Here is a 23,836-nt window from a genome sequence, read left to right as displayed (position 1 = left end):
TATTTTATAACTGCGCGAAGAGCAGCACCGCTCATACTCTTCCTGTCTGTGCTGTGTGTTTCCACATCACAAATGATGAACGCAGGCATTAAAATGTGAGACAAACGTGGACCGATATGGGAGCTCAGTGAAGGGTGGCTGCTGTGAAGGTGAGCTGAAAGGACGCACTGGGCAACGGAGTGAATAACACATTTTTCATAACTGTGGATACATATATGTATTTAGAAAAGTGTTTAATGAATGAAAAAATACGAGCACTTTGAAAAAATTAATACATATAAGATGATCCAGTTTGATGCATGCGTTTCCAGTGCTGTCACAGAAAATCATTACTTGGGCATAGCCCTACAAACGCCCACTCTGAGGCTCTGGGCTTTGAAAGGCAATTCAGAGTTTCTGCATTTGTATTAACAGAGATGAGTCACCTTGCACTGTTTATTTCCTTGGTCTCATCCAGGAAAACAAACCACACTAGCTCTTCTTCTCGCTCTCACCATCACAATCAAGCTACCAGTCCAAAATGTTCCTGCAGGCCTTTGTAATTTGCTGTCCGTACTGGAAGACTGGGCAAGATTATGCAAAATAGCGTGATTACACATGAACAACCATCATCCATGTGACCAGAACATGAATAACAGCTGCTCATGAGCTGTGTGGACTTATTTTAAGAAAGAAGAAACAAGAGAAAAAGCAACTGAGGTAGATGCAGATCTTAGTATCCAATACTAAAATGTTTTATCGTGTCAACCCAGATATTTTCCTGCTGTATTCTCACATAGAGTCACTTGAGACAGGAGCTGAAAGGAGAATGTCTAAAAAAAATGACCAGTGTGACATTTGTGTTGTCATACACTGCCTCTCCAGACAATCTAAGGGGAATATATAGAATATGTACAGCAGTGACCTTTAGCTTTTACAATAATTACAATAAACACAATTCAAGACATATTACAGCTTGCCAAAGTTTCCTGAAAGGAGATGCACTTGTATACCCTTGTTTAACTTCTGTGTTCGAGAAGATTCATGGATATTGTTGAGGACCTGAGGACAGGTGGTGCAACAGAGGATAGAGGGGATGGGGCAAAATTTCACTGTGGTGTGGCTGAAGAAAAACTGCAAATTCGGTAACAGTAAAGAGGCTTATTTAAATTGTGAATAAACTGGCTGCACCATTGTTATCGCTGAAGCCAATATAATATTTAAGATGTTTCAATCATCTCTAATGACACATCATGGTCATTTTATGACTTAATACAAAAAATGGCTTACATACAGCCCCTGTGAGGAAAACGTACACATTTAGTCCAAGTCTCAATGCATCATTTAACCCCTGGGTTTGACATGACTGCAAAAACTGCTGTGTGTCTACAATACAGCACACAAGAAACAGAAAATTCAGAATGTTTAATTAGAATACTACTTTTTATGAACTTCCTGGCGAAAAGGCAGCTGGGTGTGTGGCAGACCATGCTTACCTGAGGCATCTCCCACTTCAAAGTCACTGTCATCTGAGCTGTCATAATCCAAGGCATCTAAGAGGGAGGCAGTGAGTGGCTTCACCTGCCGGCGCTTCAAACTGCGGTCCACTGATGAAGGAGAATGGCAGAAAAATAAATTACCACAACATAAGGTCTGCAGTACGAAGACACATTTGGATTTTATTAATTTGCAATAAAAAAATAAATGGCATATTTGATTAACGTAATCAGAGAAACCTTTAATAAAAAACCTGTAATTGAAGTGACTATGCCCACTCAATGACAGGGGGACCTAGCTTTGACACATCAGATGTCGGTATAAATAACAGAATTCCAATGGGAGGTTAATGAGTTTGAGATAAAATCAATCATCCTCTTATTATTATGTAACATGCAAAATAAAAAACGAAATTTGTCTGAATTTAGACGTTTTTTCTTTGTACTGTGGTGAGCTGTTTGTACTGTGGTGAGCTGTTTCATGAGTTTAAAACTATGACTGGACTCTGTTGATATTCACTTCATCACCAGGATAAAGGATATTAAAGAAAAAGACGTGTAGCAACTCATTTTAACCACTTAACAAAAGGCTTTTAAAATCTACACCTGCGTGAGTCTACAAACTTGGAAAAAAAAAACAATAAACAGGACCTATAAAACAACTTCTGGCTCTATCAGATGTATTTTTTTTTTGGTGATTTTGGTGTTTGAGATCCTTTGTTGAGACAAACTGAAGTGACACAAATTCAACAAACAAGGAAGCAGTCAACCAGCAGTTCCTTGAATCCATGCAAACTAAATATTCAGATTTTTTTTCTATGGACTTTACAAACTTCAGATTTCAGACAGCAGATATAGATTTTATTAGGCGAGCCATTTGATAAGTGAATTAAATCTGCCATGTTTGCAATTTTTTGCATCATAATTGTAATTTTCATAAAATACATAGTGATTTAGAGCAGGGCTGGTCAATTTGTGCAGCACTACATTACTACATTATAACGCCATTCTGTTTCGTAGGGTTTATATTGCACTAAAATTTAAATTCCAAATTCGATTATATTTGTTGAACCGTGAAGCCCTAAGTGAAATACCATCATAGTACCTGATGATAGAGAGTAGGGAATCAGCCAAATATGCACTGTTTTAAAGCATGCACTAACTTTACAGATTTCTGCAATTATGCTGAATAGGGAGCAGCAGCTCTTCTCCCATAATATCCTGTCCCATATTTGAGTATTTTCTGGGTTTAGTTCCCTGCCCTTTCCGTAGATAAAAGGTTTCCATTCAAGGCTCACTTTGACTGCATCTACTAGCATCAGAAGAAAAGTAAAAGAGAACTTTAAACGGTCCCACAGCCAAAGTGATTCATGAACGCTTCTCACATGCGCAATGCGTTTAGCATAATTAGCAAAATAAGTGTTAGCAAACACGGCGCACCGCTGCTACAAAAGGCTGCCACAATACTAACATTACCATTTCTCATTCTGTCGAGCGCAAACCGTTTTAATTTAACAAACCAACGTGTATGCAATAAAAACCACCACCGCCAACCTGGTGCCTAGCTTTTCTGCTAAGCTAGGTAGCTAACTGTGATTAGCGTTAGCTGTAGCTGTAGCTGTAGCTTTAGCATTCACATTACAAGACTGTGTTGTAAATTCACAAGACCGGTTCACGCAAACACAAACGCGAGGTATGAATCCGGTTCGGCTACAACAAACCAAAACGACCAAACAACGCGCACAACTGCATTAGCATTATAAGCAACACCAAGTGCTAGTCTCAAAACACAGCCGGTCTAGCTTAGCCGGCTAGCTGCTAATTTTGAGACGAGGGGGGAATAATGGCGTTTAATCGTTGTGCAGGCAAATGTAACATCACAGAATCATGCAGGGTTTGAGAGGAAGAATGCAGCGTGGAAAACAGCACTCACTCTGTGGTTCGGTTTTAACTACAGGCAACGAGGCAGTTCTCCTTTTAGCAGCATGTTATGTGGACAATGGGGAACACAGCAGCAGTGACGTAGACGCAACTGGCGACTGGATGTTGTTGCCATGGGGATAGTTAAGGATGAAGCGCGAGGACACCTACAACAACAATAAACAAAAATAATGCATTTTATGATATATGAGTGAAGGTACTTTATTCATCCATACATGAATTGATGTACATGTTATTTTCAAATGTTTGTATTCATTTATATCAGTTCTACTTATTTTTCATTATTATTTATTTAGTTAAGGAAAGGGACAATGCATATAAATAAACATAAAAATGTAAACTGCCAGGTTATAGCCTGAGGCTAATTTCCACCCGTAGTCCATTGGCAGGATGATATTATAAGGGATAACAATGAAAATACATACAAGGAAACAAAAACATAGGAACATGAGAGCTCACAGAAATACAAAAGTTACATAAAGGATGAAATACATATACGTATAAGTATAAGTTCATTGCCGCATAATTGCTTGATTAAAGTATTGCACTCTGAATAGATGCATATGTGTGTGTGTGTGTGTGTGTGTGCCGACTTAAGATCATACACTCTCACTTAAGCTGTGCCCCACACACATCCAGTAGTAAATTGACCTAGTGGGTCAGGAGGGTGCCAACTGTCCAGCTTGGTCTTGATTTTCAATCTCAGGTCAGGTGCCCTGGTGTAAAGCCAGTTGTAAGGGCTTGGTCCACAGTCTCTGAGTGTGGGGAAGATGATGATGATGACGATGATATCTCCCCACTGACCTTGCTCTCCCTCCCTTCTGTAGCATATTTGGTGTACCTCATCACTCTCTAGTTGTGATTGCAGTTGCCGTCTGCGCATGTTAGAGGACATGAATATCTTTATCTAGTAAGTAGCCCGTTTCTCATCAGATTTTCCTGATCCTCAACACTGGAAGCAGACCTTGTTGACCCAGTATGACTCCACTATTAGTGGTGTCGCTCATGACTGAGGTATAACAATTAGTCTATGGACTTTGCCTGAGATTCCACTGGACCAGTATAGTTTTAAACCACTTTCAAATGGTGCAACAAACAAATCTGAAATCAGACAGTTACATCTGTTGCAGTGGTGCTAGTTGATGCAGAAGTAATGTGCTGTTTAAGCACTTAGTATTGGTCCAGAAATCCAGAAACATAACAGAAAACACATTACATACCTTTTTAGGTCGTCCTTGCTCAGAAAACTCTGTTCATATTAAACAAAAGCAAGTCCATCCATCCATAAAAAATTATACTGCATGATGAGATTTGGTGCAATATAACTTGACTTCCATTCATTCACAGCCCAAACAAGATCATATCCAAATCAGATCTTGTCCCTGAACTTAAGCTCAGAAATTAAGTTCTGCCTTATTAGCACCAGGTTTTGGTCCCCATGAGGACTACTGGTCCTGACAAGGTCAGCGTTAATGCCAGAGAAGGTCCTAAAGAGGTAACAAATGCAAGTACACTCGCAATATATCCTCCTGCAAAGTGTCTTGTTGAAAACTGGAGTAATGGGTATGTTTCTTTTAATTATGCGGTCACATAAAATAAATAGTTTGGTTCATGTTCACAACGAGCTTTGTTTCCCCTGTCCTCCTTTGACTTTGCAAATTTGGCAAATAAGGAGAGATTAAAATAAATGAGCCCAGATTGATCCTGATACATGGTAAGGGGAAGAGTGATGGTGCACGCAAGCAAAAAGGATGATTACACCTGTCGTTGCTTGATGACAAATGGCCCTCTATTGTGCTGCAGAGAGGGATGTTTTTGTGTGTGTGTGTGTGTGTGTTTTTAAATCATACAAACACTTTGGGGATATCATGGTAGCCATCATTGTCATCATCACTATCAGCACTGTCATCGTTTTCTCTCCTGCTGTTGCCTGTGACACAACCAGATAGTGTTTGTAGAGCTATGACAAGCAGCGGGTCTGAAATTGAAATCAATGTGATAATATTGGTGTGTCCAGGTGTGAATGTAACAGAATTACACTCAATAAATCGCAACTTCTCCCCAAGCAGATGAGAGTTTATGACTAGTGCAAATAGATATGGAGCAGTAAAGGCTCGAGAATATTAGATGAGACGAGACATTTAATTCCACAACGGCTGGGTCTCCTGAGGATGCCGTTTGTGAACAAGCATCCTGCTGAGAAAACATGTGGGAAACAAGTTTTCTTTCTTTTTTCAGTTCAAACAAGTGTAGTTTAAATGATAATGTCTAGTGCTTTTCCACATTTCCTTAACAAAAGCAAGTGAATATTCAGTCCAGGGTTGGAGGAAAAAACACCAGCTAGCAGACGTCCTAAGCAATTGGAGTGATGGACCAATGCAGGGACTTACTTTGGACACAAATGTAGCTATTTTCTTTACCATAAATCTCAGGTCTATAGGTAAAGGTGGATTAACACACTCAGATAATGCGATTGGGAGACAAATTACTACTGTGTGTACACTTCAGATGGAACAGAGTGGTACTCATGTGCCACGGTTCCCACCGCTAACAGCACAGAAGAGCGAGACAAAAAGAGACAACAACATGGTGAAATTCAGGCCATTACCTTTTCAGGAGGGCCAAACAGACAGAATTTATGCTCTCCCAGCTTAAAATGTTGTAATATTTTAAAGTTCATGGACAGTAGGAAGACATGGAATGCTGCTGGACATGCTAACAACTAGCCGCAAGCTAAACCGGAAACCACCTAACACTAAAGGCCCATTTATACTTAATTTTTTTTGTTCGTCCGTCCCAAACGTTATCTCCGTCACTATCCTACATATCTCTGTGCGTCTTTTGCGCCGGGTATACCGACATTTACACAAAATACTTCCTGTAGAGGGCAGTGCCGCGTACCAAGTTGCAGGCATCGACAGGCATAGCGACCGCTCATGAGGTTTTTATTATTGTGCTTGATCTGAAATAAGACTGAAACGCAAGCAGAGATGGAATATAATGGCGGTGGAATATAAGACCAAGTCGTCCATATCTACGGGGAATATTATTCATTGGTGTGGAGCGGCAATTTCACTATGTAACGCTGTTTTCGGGCTGCAGGATAAGCGTTCTTCGTTGTTTTCCTGACTGATCGGACGTTTGACTCTGTACTGCCCCCGCGATTTCCGGTGGGACGAAAGGCTCCGCCCGTCTCCGTCTTTTGCGAGTATAAATGGGCATTAACAAGCTGAAAGGGGATGTTTCACCTCTACACTCCAGTCTGTAAATTGATTCCCCCCTGTGCTTGTACACAGCAACGAGGACGGTATCCCATTTAAACGACATAGCTGAGCTACAGCCATGTAGCTCAAATTAACTGTGCGCACTGAGGGAGTGTTTTAATAAGAAATACATCTATACAAAAGAGCTGGAGTCATTTATTAAACGGACAAATGAGGTGCAGGGAAGTACTGTACAAATACTGAAAATTAGGCCCGTGTAAGCCATTCCTCCGAGGGCTGGAATGAAATGCAGCAGATGATAAAAGTCGATAGTTTTGCCTTCATTGAAGTTTGATTTAAGCGGAGCAGTGGAGGTGGCTGTGTGGCCGCGATGTTGAAAAAGTATCTTACCTCAGATATCAGTCAGCTTGATGAACCAGAGGACAGATGCAATTACACTGAGAGTAAGAATAACACAGGGTTAGGGAAATAAAAACATTAAGGACGCACCGTGACAAGTAATGTTTAAAAGCTCATTTAAAGAGGAGTAATTGCATTGGATGTTATTTATGAATCCTATTGCAAAATGTACCAAATGTCTGTGTTGATGTACAGCCTCCCCTCCAGCCCAAGATTTTGCATTTAAATTGGAATATTTATCCATTCACATGGTGTAAATCATGTGACACCATGTTTTGCATATACTGTATCTTTCACGAAAGCGACTTTACATTTCATTTGCGACAGTGAATTGTGTTTCTACTAGTTACGGACGTCTTAATGCAATAACGCATTCACTGGTGGCCAACTAATGTACTCGTGAAGCATGGCGAACAAATTATTTCCAAAACGTATCTTTACATTATTTGTATCTGCTCATTGCGCAGAAGTGATTTACAAGTGAGGGATAACAGAAAGGCTTCAGGTACAGCATGACAAAAGTGAATGTGATCCATCAGGACAGGTTATGTTACACTGTGGGACTCTTAGAGTACTTTCTATTTTCAGTTTGGTCTTTGAATTTGCATTTAAACTACTTGGATTTAGCCCCAAAAGACTGTGAACTGGGGGAAAAACAAATTCCAGTGTTATTAGTACACGGTGTGTTGTTGTTTTTTAGTGTAACTACTGTCAGATGTGACGTGCTGTAGCTAATTAAAGGTACATATTGTTAATACTAAACACTTAAAAAAATTGCAGTCAAATCATTATGACCTTTTACTACTGTTAGTTATATTAAAAAACAAACAAACACTGGTTATACTGCAAAGCACTGGGATGTTAAGACTAAGTCTTAGTATTCAGAGCATTTAAGGTCCAGGGTGTTATAATTAGTGACCTCTATAAATAGTGACTACCTGCTTTTCCCAAGCGTAAGCGTATCAGGGAAATATGGCGGCCTTGAAGAAACTTGGGTCACTTCATTGAAGCACAGCCCCTGACTTCATCGGCCTCTGTGGAACTCTGACTAAATGCTATATTTATATTTCTACAGTACTTCAGTAAGTTATGCATTGTTTAGGTTACCGTGTGCTTCTTACGCCTCACCTGTTCCACTGTGACATCATGATATGTCCCTGTGCAGACACGGAAACAAAAACATCTATACTGAGAAACTCATGCGGCGCTGATAGACTTGATCAGCATTGTGTGCGCTCGACATTTGTTTAGATTTAAAAGTTACAAAGTACACAAGAATGACCACAGACTTGTACAAATCATTTTTTGCACGGGTAGTATATCCAGTTTCTGCCAATAAACTCGTCTAAATATTACACACTGGACCTTTAAAAAGATAATACAGGTGGAATGTCCTCATAGTGACATTTAAAAAACAATGTACTGCAGCTTTAAATCACACCCAGGTGTCTATAAAACACACCGCAATGGCCGACTGGTTTTGGTCACAGCCTGGTCTTGAACTATGGTCTGCTGCTTCTCCCTGTCAGCCACTTTGTCACACACCACCTCCTCCTCCTCCTCTCGGAAGAAGTTCACCTCGAATACCTTTACACGATGTTACTATTGGTGATGTGTCCAAAAACAAAAACGAGGTAAAAATAGAGTCCGTTGCAAAGGAATCCGCCCGGGGGACAAAGACGCCCTCGCTGGCTGCCTGCAGGGACACAGGGAAAAACAGATTTCAGCCACTCAACAAGAGGCTCATCTAATAAAACCTACACCTGCTTCAGTCTACATTTTAAGAATATGTTTGCCACCTTTTTTCTGGCCAGTCGATAGTGTTTCTGCGACGGGGAAGGTGAAGTTTGTTCTGCTTTGCAAACCCCTCACTTCTCGCGTCGAAGGCGATAGGGGAAAATAATCAATTTCAAATCACGGCGTGCAGCAGTTGTTCGAGCACTCCTGCCTCCACCAGTGAGTTCAAAGGTGTTATTTTGGGATTTCATGATTTGAAATCCTTTGCTTGGATTTACCTAAGTGACCCAACAGACCAGAAGGTGGGGTAGTGGTTCACAGACTTTGTTTTCCAGATGGGAAATGCTGTCTAATGGAGAGATAAGTGGCAAATATATGGCTTATATAGTGTAGACTTAAGTAGGCAAAGATTTAATGAAGTGAGTCTTCTGTGATGCAGCTACAATCTGGCTCTCCTATAGTGTCTCTGCTGGCAGCCATGTCATCCCTGAGGGCAAACCCTCTTCATCGCAGACTGGGCGCGTACATGCCAAAGTGTTTTTCCATCATCGTACTGTACAGTTTGGTACAGTACGGTACGGTGTGGAATGGTAAAGTCCTGGGTCAGGCAGGAGATTCGTAGCGTGATGTCGTACCACCGTGATGACAACAAACGGCGCCATCAAACGCAACACAACAGACTACAAAGGAGGACGTCCAGCAGCTCTTTTTTTCCTGCTCGGTTCGTATGTGAATGGGCAGCGGGCGTCGAAGAAACAGCGGTCGCGGAGTCATGACGTTTTTCTGTCGCCTCGTACGACGAGAGAAGGTCGACAAAGAATGGAACAGGTTGGGGCTGGTTATTTTGGTAGTATTCCCCATGGAAACGCCGTACCGCGCTGTACCAAACCGGACTGTTCCACACCGCTTATGTATCAGTACCATATACAACCACGCCGAAAAACCGTAACTGTCACTTTAAACCCCAACGGCTCGGCTCCAAACTGTTCCTCTCTGTAGAACGCCGCCGATTAAATGTCCACATGAATGTAGATGTCTGTCGATGTAATAGACACACACTCACACTCACACACATTCAAGGTTAATAGACGTCATGGAAACTCTTTTCATTAGCGCTGGCATTTTGACACAGTGTTACTCAGCTATGGGTTTAGACTCCTCTTCCTGCAGAGGGAGATCCAATCGTACACAGATAGGCTTTCAGCTCTGCCACTTTGTATATAACGGTGTTTCAGTCATGTTCAAAGACTGCCTCTGCTGGAGATATTCTGGAAAAAAAAAAAGAAAATGCAAATGGCATGTGTCTGACAACTTCCAATTTCCTTTAAAAGGTGCAACTATTTATAAAACTTCCCGGCACTCTCTCCTTGGCGCTTTAGACACAGCCTCCATTTCTCTGATGGATTGGCTGTCATATTCTGACAGCGCAGTGCTTCTTTCACTTTATGGACGTCTCTGTGCTCCTGACTGTGCACTGCGAGCTGTACTTTTTCTCCCTTATCATTACACCGCTCCTTCTAGCCTCCTCACACAAACAAACAGTCAGCACAACAGGAAAAATCATCATGACTCACGGAGGGTTTCACTGGTGGTGACGGTGCTCATAAAGCGTGCAAGGTAATCATTATAACTCTGCGATACCCCATTGAATATCGGCTAATTACTTTCACGACTGTGACGTCACAGTGACGAGCTTGTGTTTCTGCTTGTGTGTTAGCGTGAACATGTGCACCGGAGTAGGAAATTGGCAAGGTGGCAAAATGTCCTTGAAATCTGCGTTGTTAACTTTTTAGACTAGATTTTCTGTCTCCTGCCATGAAGGGCACGTTATTTCAAATGAGTTTGCCTCTATCACATGGCAGACAATGAAAAGAGTTATACATAATATATGTTTTACAGATAATACAAACTTTTTTTTGATTGTTTAATTCATTTCTGATGTATAGACTCGGGGAGGCTCCCTGTGTGTGTGTGTGTGTGTGTGGGTTTTCTCCTGGTTCTCCAGTTTCCTCCCACATGTCCAAAAACATGTTGGTCCTGTGATAAACTGGCAACCTGTCCATGTTGTACCCCACCTTTAGGCCTGTGCACAAAGCTATAGACATTGGATTGAATGAATCAACTCAAAAAGACTAGAATCTGGACTGATCCTCCATTATAACCCTTGTGGTGTTATGAGTGGCATTAGAGTCCCTTCTACTGCGTCATTAAAAAAAGAGTCGAAAATATGATTTTTCAAAACCCCTGGCAGTATCCCACAAACTGCAGTGGAAACGATCCAAAATGACCCTGAAACATGTTAATGAGAGTTAATGTCAAACGTTACTTTTAGTGCTTTTTTCCTTTTTCATCGATTGATGACGGTGCATTGGTATAGACTGGGTTTTCTGGTCGGGGCTTTGTTTAAATCAAATTAAACATGAGCAAATATGATACTCAGCATGGCAGAAATTAAATAAGTCAAATCGACCCTCGCAAAATCGCTGTTACACTGTGGAAGCTTTGTGTTTTTGAAATGGCTGCCACGGCTAAAGCATCAAACAAGATGGGTAGATAGATATTTTAAAGGCGACATAGACCGGAAGCTCCAATTAACGCTGCGTTTGTGTGTGTATCTGCGTCATTACCTCGTTTATGAAACCCTAAAGTTTCAGAACAAACAGTTCAGCCACTGCTGAGAAAATAGTGTTGTATTGTTTTCCTGGGCTCTGTGAAGCGGATCGGCACCTTCTGTAGGTTGATGATGTCATCAGAAATCCTCACCACTCCTCTCACCACCGTAGCGTCTCCCGGTGCGGGCACTAGTCCGGGCACATCCGGTTGCGTACATTCAACCGCAGAAGAAGAAGAACTACTCTCGTTGTAGCTGCTGAGATGCAGAGCATCCACCGTGCCAGAGGGGGAGCTGTGTATCTGAGAGCTGGCCTATCTATTACGTCACTTCCAGGTACCTGGCCAATCACAGGACAGTGGGAAAGCTCTCGTTGGCTGGCCAATCACAACACAGTCCACGTTCTGAGGGTGTGGTTTTGGTCTGAAACAGCGCGGCTGACGAGAGCGAGATCAGATATTTTGATCGGCTCGTTTGCAGCGACTAGGAGGTTTTTAATCATGAAAACAAGTTAATATATGTAAGTAGACCTCCATAACTAACATATATGTGTGATACAAGCATTCTATGTCACCTTTAAGTGAAAACTGCATAGGAACAAGACGGCGGCCTTTATTAAGCGAGGCCTTCGACTAAAGAACATATAAAATGCTTATTCTCTCCCCCCCCCCAATGTCCTTACAAGAGGAGTTTAACACAAACTGCGTGTGCATACAGGCACAGGAGTTTTCCGTGCACGTGTGCGTCTGACCTAGTGGACATTGTCTTCCTGGTAAATCTGGTCCCTCCAGCGGCTTTTGCGTGCGAGCAGCAGCTTATCAGCTCCGACCAGAGTCTCCCCAACTACTCACCACCTTCATCGCCCGAGAGGAAAATAAATTGCACCCGCTCAGTTAATAAGAATAATAAAAAAAAAATAATAATGTATGTATGCGACAGAGCCTCACACAAGCATTACAAATAGCACATATCTGTAGCTGCTAGCGAACAGAGAGAGCGTGCTCGTGTCAGACGGAGGTAGGACCTGCTTCTTATGATGAACAGCCGAGCGCGTTCTCTCCCTCCCTCGCCAAAACATGCACACGTTTATTTGTTTTGGCTTAAACTGCCAGTGTCATGGCTGCACGCTGAATTCCTGACATGAGCGTGACCACGTCTATGGAAGGTAATTACAAATTGAATGTTCCTTTTCTTCGTTCAGCCCCTGCGGGGGGTTTGGGGGGTGGGGCGGGGGGGCGGGGGGGGGTTGTCCATCTGTTGCGTTCGCAGACTGTAGGGTGAAATCATGTTTCCCGAAAGCCCTCAAACGCACCCATTTACATCAATATGAAAACAGGTAGTGCCGCTGTGCATGGTAAATTAACTTCTGGCAATGCGGCACATTGCAACATACGATATGATTGAACAGAAGGATGTTTGTGTTTGGTTTACGGTGGCTGTTTTGTGAAGGGCGCCTGCATGTTCCATAAACCTGTGTGGAAACACGGAGGCAGAGAAATGAGTCGAGAACGAGAGTATCACATGGCCTGGATCGGTGCATTGAAATGATGAAACACCAATGTCCATATATTCAATGTATATATATTCAAAATATTTACACTTAAGAAGCTGAAAAATCTGAAAACTTATCTTAAAAATACTCCAACCGATTAATCAATTATAAAAATAGTTCACGATTAATCGAGTAATTGTTTCAGCCCTAACTGGGACATAAAGTGTTTATCCATAACCTTAACCACATTTCAAATATTAGCCCTAAAACAAACTAATCCCTCACTTAATTAGACTCATTAGGACCAGGTTTGCTCTCCATGAGGACTACTGGTCCCGACAAGGGCAGTGTATGTACCAGAAAAGGTAAAGGTAACAAACACACTCTCTTCCTCTATTTCTTATATAACACTGAGAATGCAAGATATGGAAAAAGCGTATTTCTTTAAAAATGGAAAGAATGACTCTCCAACAAAAAAGCACTTCTGTGAGTTCCTTTCCTTCGAGTCAGCCAGTCTAAACATATCCTCTGTGTAATGCCTCTTTCTTTCACTTTCCCAAGTTCTTGTCCTTTCATGTCATGGTTTATTGGGACTTAAAGGCATGATAGGAGGATTTATTGCATCATAATGTGGCCCCTGGAAGAGCTTATAACAAATAACCCTGACTTGACTCCATACTTCACCACCTATTTCTTCTTTGTTTCCCTCCCTGCACGGTGTTTTCCTTATCGCCTCTCTTAAAAACATTGTCCGGTCCTAAACCCTCCTGGGCAGAACCCCGAGGACGCCGCTGTACCACTGATGTGTCTGTTTCTCTGTCAGAGAGGAAATAAAGCTTTTGTTCCCTGTTGTAAGATCCCCAGCTTCCGTGTGTGGGATTAGCTCTGGTAATTCACCATCTTGGCAGGAGCTGGCTTTGGTTTTCTCGCGTCACCCAGCAGCGGCTGCATCACAGAGCTTTAGATGTGCAACGGGGGCCCACAGCGGGGAGGAACCACACAGTTCCCAGCATGTAATGGCACCATCCATGAAACTATGCTTCCATTATCGTGGGACCTGTGATGGAAACAGCATCGGACAAAGTACTGTAAATGTAGGCCCAATCCCATTTATACCCCTTGGAACTACGTTACATCTGGAGCCATCTTCTCCTCTCCCTTGTGTGTCCTCTTCTGTAACATCATGTCCTTCTTCACGACGTCCATATACCTTCCTCTTTTCCTTCTGCCTGGCAGCTCCATCTTCAACTTCCTTTGTTCCTCCTCTGCACATGACGGAACATCTCAACCTTGCCTCTTGTACTTTGCCTCCAAGCTGTTCGACCTGAGCTGTCCCTCGAATATGCTCGTTTTGAATCCTGTCCATTCTGGAATGAAAAGCTCTGCATCCTCAGCTCTGCATAGCAAGAGAAAAACCTACTATTCGGCCTTAGCACAAACCTGACAACTCAGTATATATGTAACCATAGAATCCATAATTTGTCTCCAGAGGGTTCCTCAATATATCTTTGTTGAACCTACCCTACCTGGGGAAAAGGACCGATAGCTGGACTACGTAGTCCTCCCCAAGGTCGACTCTAAGTATCAGCAGAGGAAGGCGCCAGAAATCTAACATCTTGTTGTTCATGTTAGGCATCGTCTCATTTCTCCTCGGATCTTCAATAAAGCTTTTCAACTTCACTCATCACTGACTCCAGAAACTCCCTCTTTGGTCGTCTCACCTGATCAGTCAAAATCTCCGCAACAGGTCTCACCAAGGTCTCGCCACTGTCCTGTAGACCTTCCCTTTCACTTTTGCTGCTATCCCTCTGTCACAGATCAGCCCCGACACCCGTCTCCACCCGTTCCACCCCGTCCATTGCTTTGGATGATTGACCCCAGGTATTTAAACTCATGCACTTAGTGCTTGCTACCTCGACTCCTTGCATCTTCGCAGTACAAGGGAAAAGTCTCACACTCTTGCGTTTGAAGTGTGCTCTTGAAAAATCTCATTTTAAAAGGGCTAGTTGGCTCTTACGCCTTGCCCGATTACCTCGACTAGATATAGGGACACACTACACCTCGATGTGAATGCACAAAATAGAGGGGTACTGTAGGGCTAAGTGGTATAAAGACAAAGGGATTATATGGGATTGAGCATATAGCGAGCGTGGAGCGACACTTTTTCCTGTCACATGACATTTGCAATCGAGTATAAATCAGGCTATAGTGTACATGTGAGCTGATGTGGGTTTGCTGGCAATACCATTACAATATATATTCACTGTGTTTTCCCACCAATAGACGGCCATTGAGGACAGGTTTGTGTGGCTTTAGTAAACAACACCAAAGACCATAAAGAAAATAAGTGATTTTTACATCACGGTGATCCACCGCTGTCTCCATACTTAAGTTCAAATGTGTTAATGGGTTTACCTCAGTGACACAATCTTACCAAACAAATCAGCAGCAGCTGCAGTGTCGCATGATAAAGGAATAAAACTATTCTTAAGGGGTTGGCAAGTAAATTTGGCCTTGGTAATTCAATACATGGGCCAAACAATCTCATCTTCTTCAGGCAAAACCTGTTTTTCTTCCTACTAACCTTTTTTCTTTTTTTCTTTTTATCTAAACCATTAAGTATTGTACAACAATGGCAAGATTGAATTTACCAGAGAATGGTACTATATAGGACAGCCCGTGGCCAAGTGGAAAGGTAACTTGGCTTGTCGCCGGTTCAAGTCCCCACCAGGCCCAGGTACCCCTGAGCAAGGTACCCAACCCCCATTGCTCCCCGAGAACTACTCAGTGTGGCAGCCCGCTGCTCCTAATTCTAGGATGGGTCAAATGCAGAGAAATACTTTCCCTAAGGGGATAAATAAAAATGTTTTTACTATTGGCATAGTTGGTACTATGGCGTTAACCGTGAGTCAAAAATTCCAGCGGCTTCTGAAAGCTGAGAAGTTGCACGTCAAAGCCAACGTGTGGTTATTACGGTCATTTCACTCGCGCTGTCGCAGGAAACCGGCGAATCAGCGTATTTGTCACCAGGGATGAAAGAGTTGGAAAAACGCCTGTACATAGTTTTTCTGGCCTGTTTTGGACATTGAGACAAAAACTCAAACAAATGTTATTTTAAATATGTTATACTGTTCAAACTTTATGTTTTCCTCCATTTTAAATTGTTTATACACTACTTTAACATGCAGTAAATTGGAAATAACTGCCAGATATTGAAAGTTATCGTGGAAAAATGGGCAAAAACAGTTACTCACAGGACATTTTCCTGCGCTTTTTATGGTTAAAATAAGCAAATGGACTTTTTGAGGCTTAGGTGTTAGGGTTAATACTACTCTTTGACTCAATTCAGATTTTTTTCAGAATAAAAGTCTGAATTCTGTGTGACTTGGTCGTTTTTGTGAAGAAAACAGGTCAGTTTTGGGCCTCCAGTCGCTGACCACTTTCATCGACTTTTAGACACAGGCAAACATTTTATTAAGCTGGACCTTTTTTTCTGTTGGTCTGTTGTTTTCAGGGTTTCTGACCCAGATGCTTTTGCCACAGGACGACAGATTCACTGGACTCTCCTTTGCAGATTGAAATATGGTTTGAACACAACGTGGCCCTTAGCAACAGTCTGTTACAGACCGTGTCACGACTGGCCAATCAGAATCGAGCGCTCGAGCAAGCGGTGTAACAAAATGATGATGATCATTTATTGAATTACAGTTCAGTATCAGCCAGCCAGTACCCCCCCCCACCTTATTCAGTCTGTTGATTACCCTTTCATGAAATGGAGGAACACTTTCCACATCCGTCACTCGTTCTCTCCTCCAACACTGAGCACAGACGGCAGAAGGGCCGCGTGTCTTTTTTGTCAGACACAACACATTTGTGTCGCACACCTTCAGACCACTCCAGCGACGACACACAGACGTGGATGTCAGAGTGCGCTCCGCCCGCGCTCACATATTCATTTCCTCCTGATTACGCCTCTGTCGTGTCCATGATTACTCGCAGACATTGTGCTCATTTTCAAAAGACATCATAAACAATTTACACGTCATTAGTTTTGTTTTGATCATATTTGTTTGACGAAATGTCTCCCTGCATGGTGAGTGCTGGGGTTATTTACCCCATTTAGAGGCCCAAGGAATAACACGCAGAGTGTGTTATGTTGCACTGTGTGATTAATTGTCATGACTCTGTGCAGAACTTTGAACGAGCTTGTGTGTGTGTGTGTGTGTGTGTGTCATGTGTGCTGTGTCCTGTGCAGATGTCCTGCAGGGGGCAGTAGAACTAACAGCAGAAATGGAGGCTGATGCAAGGCAGAGCAAAGAAAATGCATCATAGGACTGTACCATCAAACACACACAGACACACACATGTCTTAGTGAGGACACCTCACAGAAATCATGCTTAACCTTATCCCAACCCTAACATAAGCCCAATTCTAACCCTAAAACCAGGTATTAACCCTAAAAAAAGCCCTAAAAAAGATAAAATCACAAAGATAGGTTTTTTGGACCTATCAAAGCACACACACACACATACACACAAACTTTTTACTTCTTAGTGAGGACACGTCATTCCCTAACCCCTTACCCTAACCTTAATCATCACAACTAAGTGCCTAACCTTAACCCTTAACCTGACTCTAACATAAACCCAATTTTAATCCATAACCTAAAGGCAGGTCTTCACTTGCAAAAGCCTTTTAATGTCGTGGGACCCAGACAAGATGTTCTTCTTTTAACCTTAAATTTTCTTTGATATCCTCACTCATTCATCCATCCTAAACATCAAGAGTTTGCATTTCACTCTGCATTTTTCTTTCTTAGTGACTGACGCACATAATTGCACCGTTCACTACCTTTCCAGCATGAACTCGTCCTCACATGCGCTTGTTTCTTCGGTGAGTCAGTGCCAAGTGTTTGAGCGCAGTCAGTGCAGTCAGCGAGCCGGCAATTTAGACTCTTAATCCACATTTAGACTTTAATCCGGCGTTCCTCCGAGTGCTCATTCATACACTGCGTTTATATATTTATTTAGCATTAATTCAAACATTTCATTCACTGCGTTACATATAAATAAACAAACACAGAGAGAAGGAAATGCATGTTTCAGTGAATACTCTAAATAATAATAATAAAGCGTTAAAAGAGTAAATGTGTTGCTCTTGGGTCTTTATTTTTTGTTTTAGTTAATATTGTATAACACAATGTACAGTATATTAAAGATCAGTCAAAGGATGATGATTTAAACCGCAATGGAGTATTTGTCTGTACTTCAGATCACATTCATTCATTCATTCGTTCCATTGTCTATACCGCTTTGTCGTTCACATGAAGGTCATGGGGGTCCTGCCTCGCACTCACACCTACAGTCACTGAAATTAGAGTTACCGTAATTATGCATTATGTAATTTGTGCTATCAGATAAATTCCAGCGATTTCCGAAAGCCGAGGAGTTGTGCGTCAAAACACAACATGTGGTTATTATGGTCATTTTCTTTTTTTGAAATTATCTTTTTATTCAGAAAGGCAAGTTTCCATCACATACAATAAAAATACAGCTATAGTCATTCAAGGTCAAAGGAAAGAATGATTCAGAAAATCCTGATGATTTTTTCCATATTGCCCTTCTGGAATTTACTTTTTCGGACCATTACTTATCTAGTTGAGAACAATAAACTCACAAAACAAAACTGGGGAGCGCACCATCTCAAAGAATTAAAACATCACTTAAAACAAGGTCAATTTCACACAAAGCACAAATACATTCAAATGAAATCAGATCTGATTGGTTTCACATACTCAGTCCATTTGGACCACATCTTATAAAATTTGTCTTTTTCAACTTTGAGAGAAAAAGAGATCTTCTCCATAATATAAATCCCATAGACAATTTCAATCCAATCATCAATGGTGGGTGGTTCTACTTTTAACCATTTCCTCGTAACGGATTTCTTACTGGCTGCCAACAGTATAGCCAGCAATTTTTTGTCTCTGTTGTTCCATGTTTCCAACAACAGATCGCCCAAATACATAGTTTCACATTTAAATGGGATATTTACATTAAATACATTTTTAATATGTTTGTGGATCTCTACCCAGTAAGATCTTATTATCTGACAGTCCCAAAAAATATGAAAATGATTAGCTCCATTTGACCCACAGTGTCTCCAACAAGCGTCCCCCTTGCCCTGATGTCTTCTCTGAATAGGTGTAATAAAAAATCTTGTGGTGTTTTTCCAGCAGAACTCCCGCCACGTGTTTGACCCAGTTGAGACCCATTGTAACTGGCATATATTCTCCCAGCTCTCCTGTGTGATCGTTCCTTTTACTTCTTTTTCCCATTTCTTTTTAATGTAATCTGTATTCTCCTGTTTAGCTAATTGTATGGCATTATATAACTTGGAGATAATTTTGTTGCCTGATCTGGGTTTAGTTAATGATAAAAATACCTCCATGAGCCCTGACTCACCTCTTCCTAACACCTCTTTAAGATTTTTATTAAAATAATGTCTCACTTGTAGATATCTAAAGAAATCATCCCTTCCTAGTCCATGATCCTTCTGTAGGTCTTCAAAACTCCGAAATGTCCCTTTGTGGACAAATGAATAATAGGTAGTTAAACCTTTTGAGATCCATATCTTAAATCTGGCATCAATTTTATTTGGTGCAAAGTCTGAATCATAGGCACACCACCTCATCATTTTAGATGCTTCTCCTAATCTACAAATTTTAACTATTTCCTGCCAGGGTTTCAGAAAGCTGCCAGTTATAGAGTCTTCTGGAATTTCCTGTCCTACTTGTAATCTGTTATCACATAGTAGGGCTGTTATTGGGATTCCCTTTATTACCGTGCCTTCTATTTCCTTCCATGCTGCAGAGTATGTTGGTGAACACAGACAAACTAAAGGTCTCAGTTGGGCTGCAAGATAATATTCCTGTAAGCAGGGAAGGCCCATTCCACCTTTTTCTTTTCTTAATTGCAGCGTCTTAAATTTAATTCTGGCCTTTTTCCCTTGCCATAAATACCTCGCTATTATTCTGTCCCATTCTAAGAACTGCTTAGACGGTATTTTGACTGGCAAACACTGAAAAAGGTACAGCATGCGTGGAAGAATATTCATCCTGATTGATTCTATCCGGGAGCTTAAACTGAAAAAGGGAATAACATTCCATCTACGTATGTCAGATTTTATTCTCGAACTTAATGGGCCGTAATTGATATCATACAATCTCGAAAAGTCTCTAGGCAGTGAGACCCCCAAATATTTGATGGACTCAGCATCCCATTTCCAATCATACCTGATCTTAATTGAAGATGGAGGATCATAATTAAATGTTAACACTTGAGTTTTGTTGATATTAATTTTATAACCAGAAATGAAACCAAATTCCTCTAGCAATTTCATCAGATTTGGGAGTGTCCGTGTAGGTTGTGATAAATTTATCAATAAATCGTCAGCAAATAAAGCCAGTTTTTGCTCCCCTGAAGTCATCGTTACCCCCTTTATATCGGATCTCTGCCTAATCAATTGACTCATGGGTTCTATAAACAAGGCAAAGAGGAGCGGCGACGCACAACACCCCTGTCTTGTTCCTCTTTCCAAAATGAATGAATCGGTTAGATCTCCATTGATTTTAATTCTCGCTGTTGGTTTGTTGTATAAAGCAGCAAATGTGTCAATTATAGTTGTATGGAAGCCAAATTTTGAAAGTACCTTATATAAGAATGACCACCTCACTGAATCGAATGCTTTCTCTGCGTCCAAACTCAATATCAGTGTCTCCAATCTTTTTTGTGTGACTTGTCTCATAACGTGCAGTGTTCTTCTGATGTTATCTTGGGTCTGCCTTTGTCTGACAAAGCCAGTCTGGTCCTTATGTATTAATAGTGGTAATATCAGTTCTATTCTTTTAGACAATATGGATGTGAATAATTTATAATCATTATTCAGAAGACTTACAGGGCGATAATTCCCACATTCTGATTTATCTTTCCCCTCCTTAGGAATCACTGAAATTGTCGCCTCCTTCCATGAGGGGGGGATGTTTTTGTTTTCCAAAACCCAATTGAACGTTTTTAATAATGTTGGAATTAGTTGATCTTGCATTGTTTTGTACCATTCTGTGGGAAAACCATCCGTCCCAGGAGACTTCCCCCCTTTCATCCTCCTGATTGCTAATTGAATTTCTTCTTTTGTTATTTTAGATATTAACTTTTCATTTTGATCATCAGTGATCTTCGGGAGATTTATCTGCGCCAAAAAGGTATCAATCTGGTTGTCGTTGCTTGCCTGAGGTTGGGAATATAATGTTTTATAGTAATTTCGAAAGCACTGCTTGATTTTCTCCGGACTAGTTTCTATGTGATTTGTTGCTGAGTTTTTTATTTTATATATAGTTCTATCTGCTTGTTGTTTCTTTAACCTATATGAGAGAAGTTTCAGTGATTTTCCACCCACCTCATAGTATTGTTGCTTTGTAAAGAGAAGCTTTTTTTGAATTTCCTGAGTATTTATCTCATCTATTTCCTTTTTTAGTTTTTTAATCTTACATTTATCGTCAGTTTTAAGAGACTTTGCATGTTCTATCTGTACTCTCTTCAAGTCCTCTTCTAAGTTTTTAAGTTTTTGTTCCTTAATTTTCTTCTCATATGAGCAGATGGCTATTATTTTACCCCTAATCACCGCTTTTAAAGCATCCCAGAGGATAGGTGGAGTCACCTCATCATTATCGTTATTCTCCAAATACAACTGAATTTCACCTATCAACTTATCCTTAATAATTGGGTTATTCAGAATGTTTGAGTTCAGTCTCCAGAGAGTGGACTTCTTATTATTATTATTCAGATGGAGTGACATATAAACGGGACCATGGTCCGAAATGGTACTGGGTCCTATTTCACAGTTGTCCACCATAAAAATATCTCCTTTAAGCATGAAAAAGTAATCGATTCGTGAGTAGACGTTGTGAGCGTGTGAGTAATGGGAATAGTCTCGGCTTGTCGGGTTCAACTCTCTCCATACGTCCACAATCCCCACTTCCTGCAACCAAGTGTTTAATCTTCTGCTATTGGCATTTGCGTCAGATTTCCCGTGAGATGAGTCAACTTTCGGATTTAATCGGATGTTAAAATCTCCTCCACATATTAAAATCCCTTGACTTTTTGTTGTCATTAGATCAACTATATGTTTGTAGAAAAACCAGCCACTACCCGGAGGAACATACACGTTAAGGAGACTTATCACTATTCCTTCTATTTTACCTGTAACCATAACAAATCTGCCTTCAATATCTTTGAGTTCTGATATGTGTTCGTAGTTTACAGCACTAGATATCAGAGTCGCCACCCCTCTCCGCTTCCCCGACCCATGGGAAGAAAAGAAAACATGTTTAAATCCTGATTTATTCAATTTAGCATGTTCAGAGTCATTGAGGTGAGACTCCTGTAAAAAAGCCACTTGGATTTTATCTTTCTTTAATTTTGAAAAGATCTTCCCTCTCTTAACTGGATTGAGTACTCCATTTATATTAAATGATGCTATTTTTAAAGACCTGTTTTGCATCTATGTGATTCCCCCATCATCTCACTGAAAAACCTGGTGCGCTTCCCCCTCCCTGCAAGAACCGGCAGGGAATGAACAACTAACACATTAATAAACATCTCACTAAACACAATTTGTCCGTGTGACTCCCTATATAGGGGTCTATTAACCTGACCCTGTTGAGCCTTCCAAGGTGGCTCGAAGGGAAAAGTCTCCCTCCTCAGTCTGGAGGAAGAGGCCCTTACCTGCGACAGTCGCATACAGGAAAAAAGAAGAGAGAAAAAACGAAAAACAAAAAAACCAAGGATCCCGAAAGAGCCAGTCTATTCAATAGTGGATCTCCACCAATTTCATAGTTGACTCCGCCGTCCTCGAGGTGGATTAAATCCCTTATGTCCCGGAGGGGGCCGGTGATGGTCTTCTGAAGGCTCGAAGCTTTTCCTTGTAGCTAGAATCCCGCCCGGTTGTGCCCTTCATCGCTCGTCTGTCCACTCTCCTCCAGGACAGTCGTTGCACCTGCTCAATAAGCGTCTCCGGAGGTCTGGTGGTTGTCACGGTGTAGCCTCTTCTTAGCAGGTCCTCTGATGCCTCCTCTATAGTATCGTAGGTTCTGGTTCCGTCGTCATGTCTCACACGCAGCCTGGCAGGGAAGAGAGTTTGGAACTGAACTTTGTTTTCCTTCAACACTTTGCGTATCTCTGTATATTCTCTCCGTTTTTTAAGTATTAGAGGTGGATAGTCGTGGTCCAGGTTTATGTGGTTTTCTTGCCAGGTGAACCCCTTCTTTTGCCATGCTTTGCGTAGTAATGTCTCCTTGGTTTTAAAACTTAAAAACTTAATTATGATGGAGCGTGGCGGCGCATCCACCGGCGGCTGCGGTCCCACGGACCGATGAGCCCTTTCAATCTGCAGGTCGGGCATGTCTTCAGTTAGTTCGAGACCCTCACGGAGTAAATTTTCCACAAATGAGACCATCGATGCTGATTCCTTCTCGGACCCCTCCGGTACCCCGTATATCCTTATGTTCTCGCGTCTGGAGCGACTTTCCAGATCCAGCAGCTTGTCCTCCAGCTTGGTGTGCAGCTTTAGCATAGCCGTGATAACTTCCTCTGTATTTTGTATCCTCTCTTCTGCTTTCTCAATTCGCCCTTCCGCTTCGTCCAGTCTGATATTCACCTTCCCAATTTCTTCTTTTATTGTCTCCAATTGTACTTTATTCTCTTGGCGAAACCCTCTTAGTTCACTGAGAATCAGTTCCAAGTCGGCCATTTCTCCGTACCTCACCGCGTTATTTGCGAGTTTAAGCCTGTTCGCTGCTAATGTTGCTACGTCCCGACTTTCTCACCCACCTGTCTTCGGACGTCGTTTATTTCTTAGTTAGTGGAGTTATGGATTATATCCCCTGTCTTATCGTTGTTT

General features: G+C 41.5%; 1 protein-coding gene across 5 annotated transcripts in view; it reads right to left on the bottom strand.

Annotated features, from left to right (window-relative positions):
• phf14 (PHD finger protein 14) overlaps nucleotides 1-3,517 on the bottom strand; it is a 103,661-nt gene extending 100,144 nt beyond the window's left edge. For 4 of the 5 annotated variants that reach the window (XM_044052260.1, XM_044052258.1, XM_044052256.1 and 1 more), the window contains exons 1-2: nucleotides 3,409-3,517; nucleotides 1,476-1,586 (exon numbers count right to left, since the gene is read on the bottom strand). In XM_044052260.1, coding sequence (XP_043908195.1) covers nucleotides 1,476-1,586; nucleotide 3,409 — 112 coding nt within the window. In that variant the 5' untranslated portion in view covers nucleotides 3,410-3,517. The remainder of the gene's footprint in view (nucleotides 1-1,475; nucleotides 1,587-3,408) is intronic. The other variant, XM_044052261.1, reaches the window with a different exon arrangement.
• Between the last annotated feature and the right edge of the window lie 20,319 nt (nucleotides 3,518-23,836).

Source organism: Solea senegalensis, linkage group LG20 (genome assembly GCF_019176455.1).
Source record: "Solea senegalensis isolate Sse05_10M linkage group LG20, IFAPA_SoseM_1, whole genome shotgun sequence".
Lineage (NCBI taxonomy): Eukaryota > Metazoa > Chordata > Actinopteri > Pleuronectiformes > Soleidae > Solea > Solea senegalensis.
Note: the sequence above shows the minus strand (reverse complement) of the source record. Positions and strands in the feature narration are given on the sequence as shown.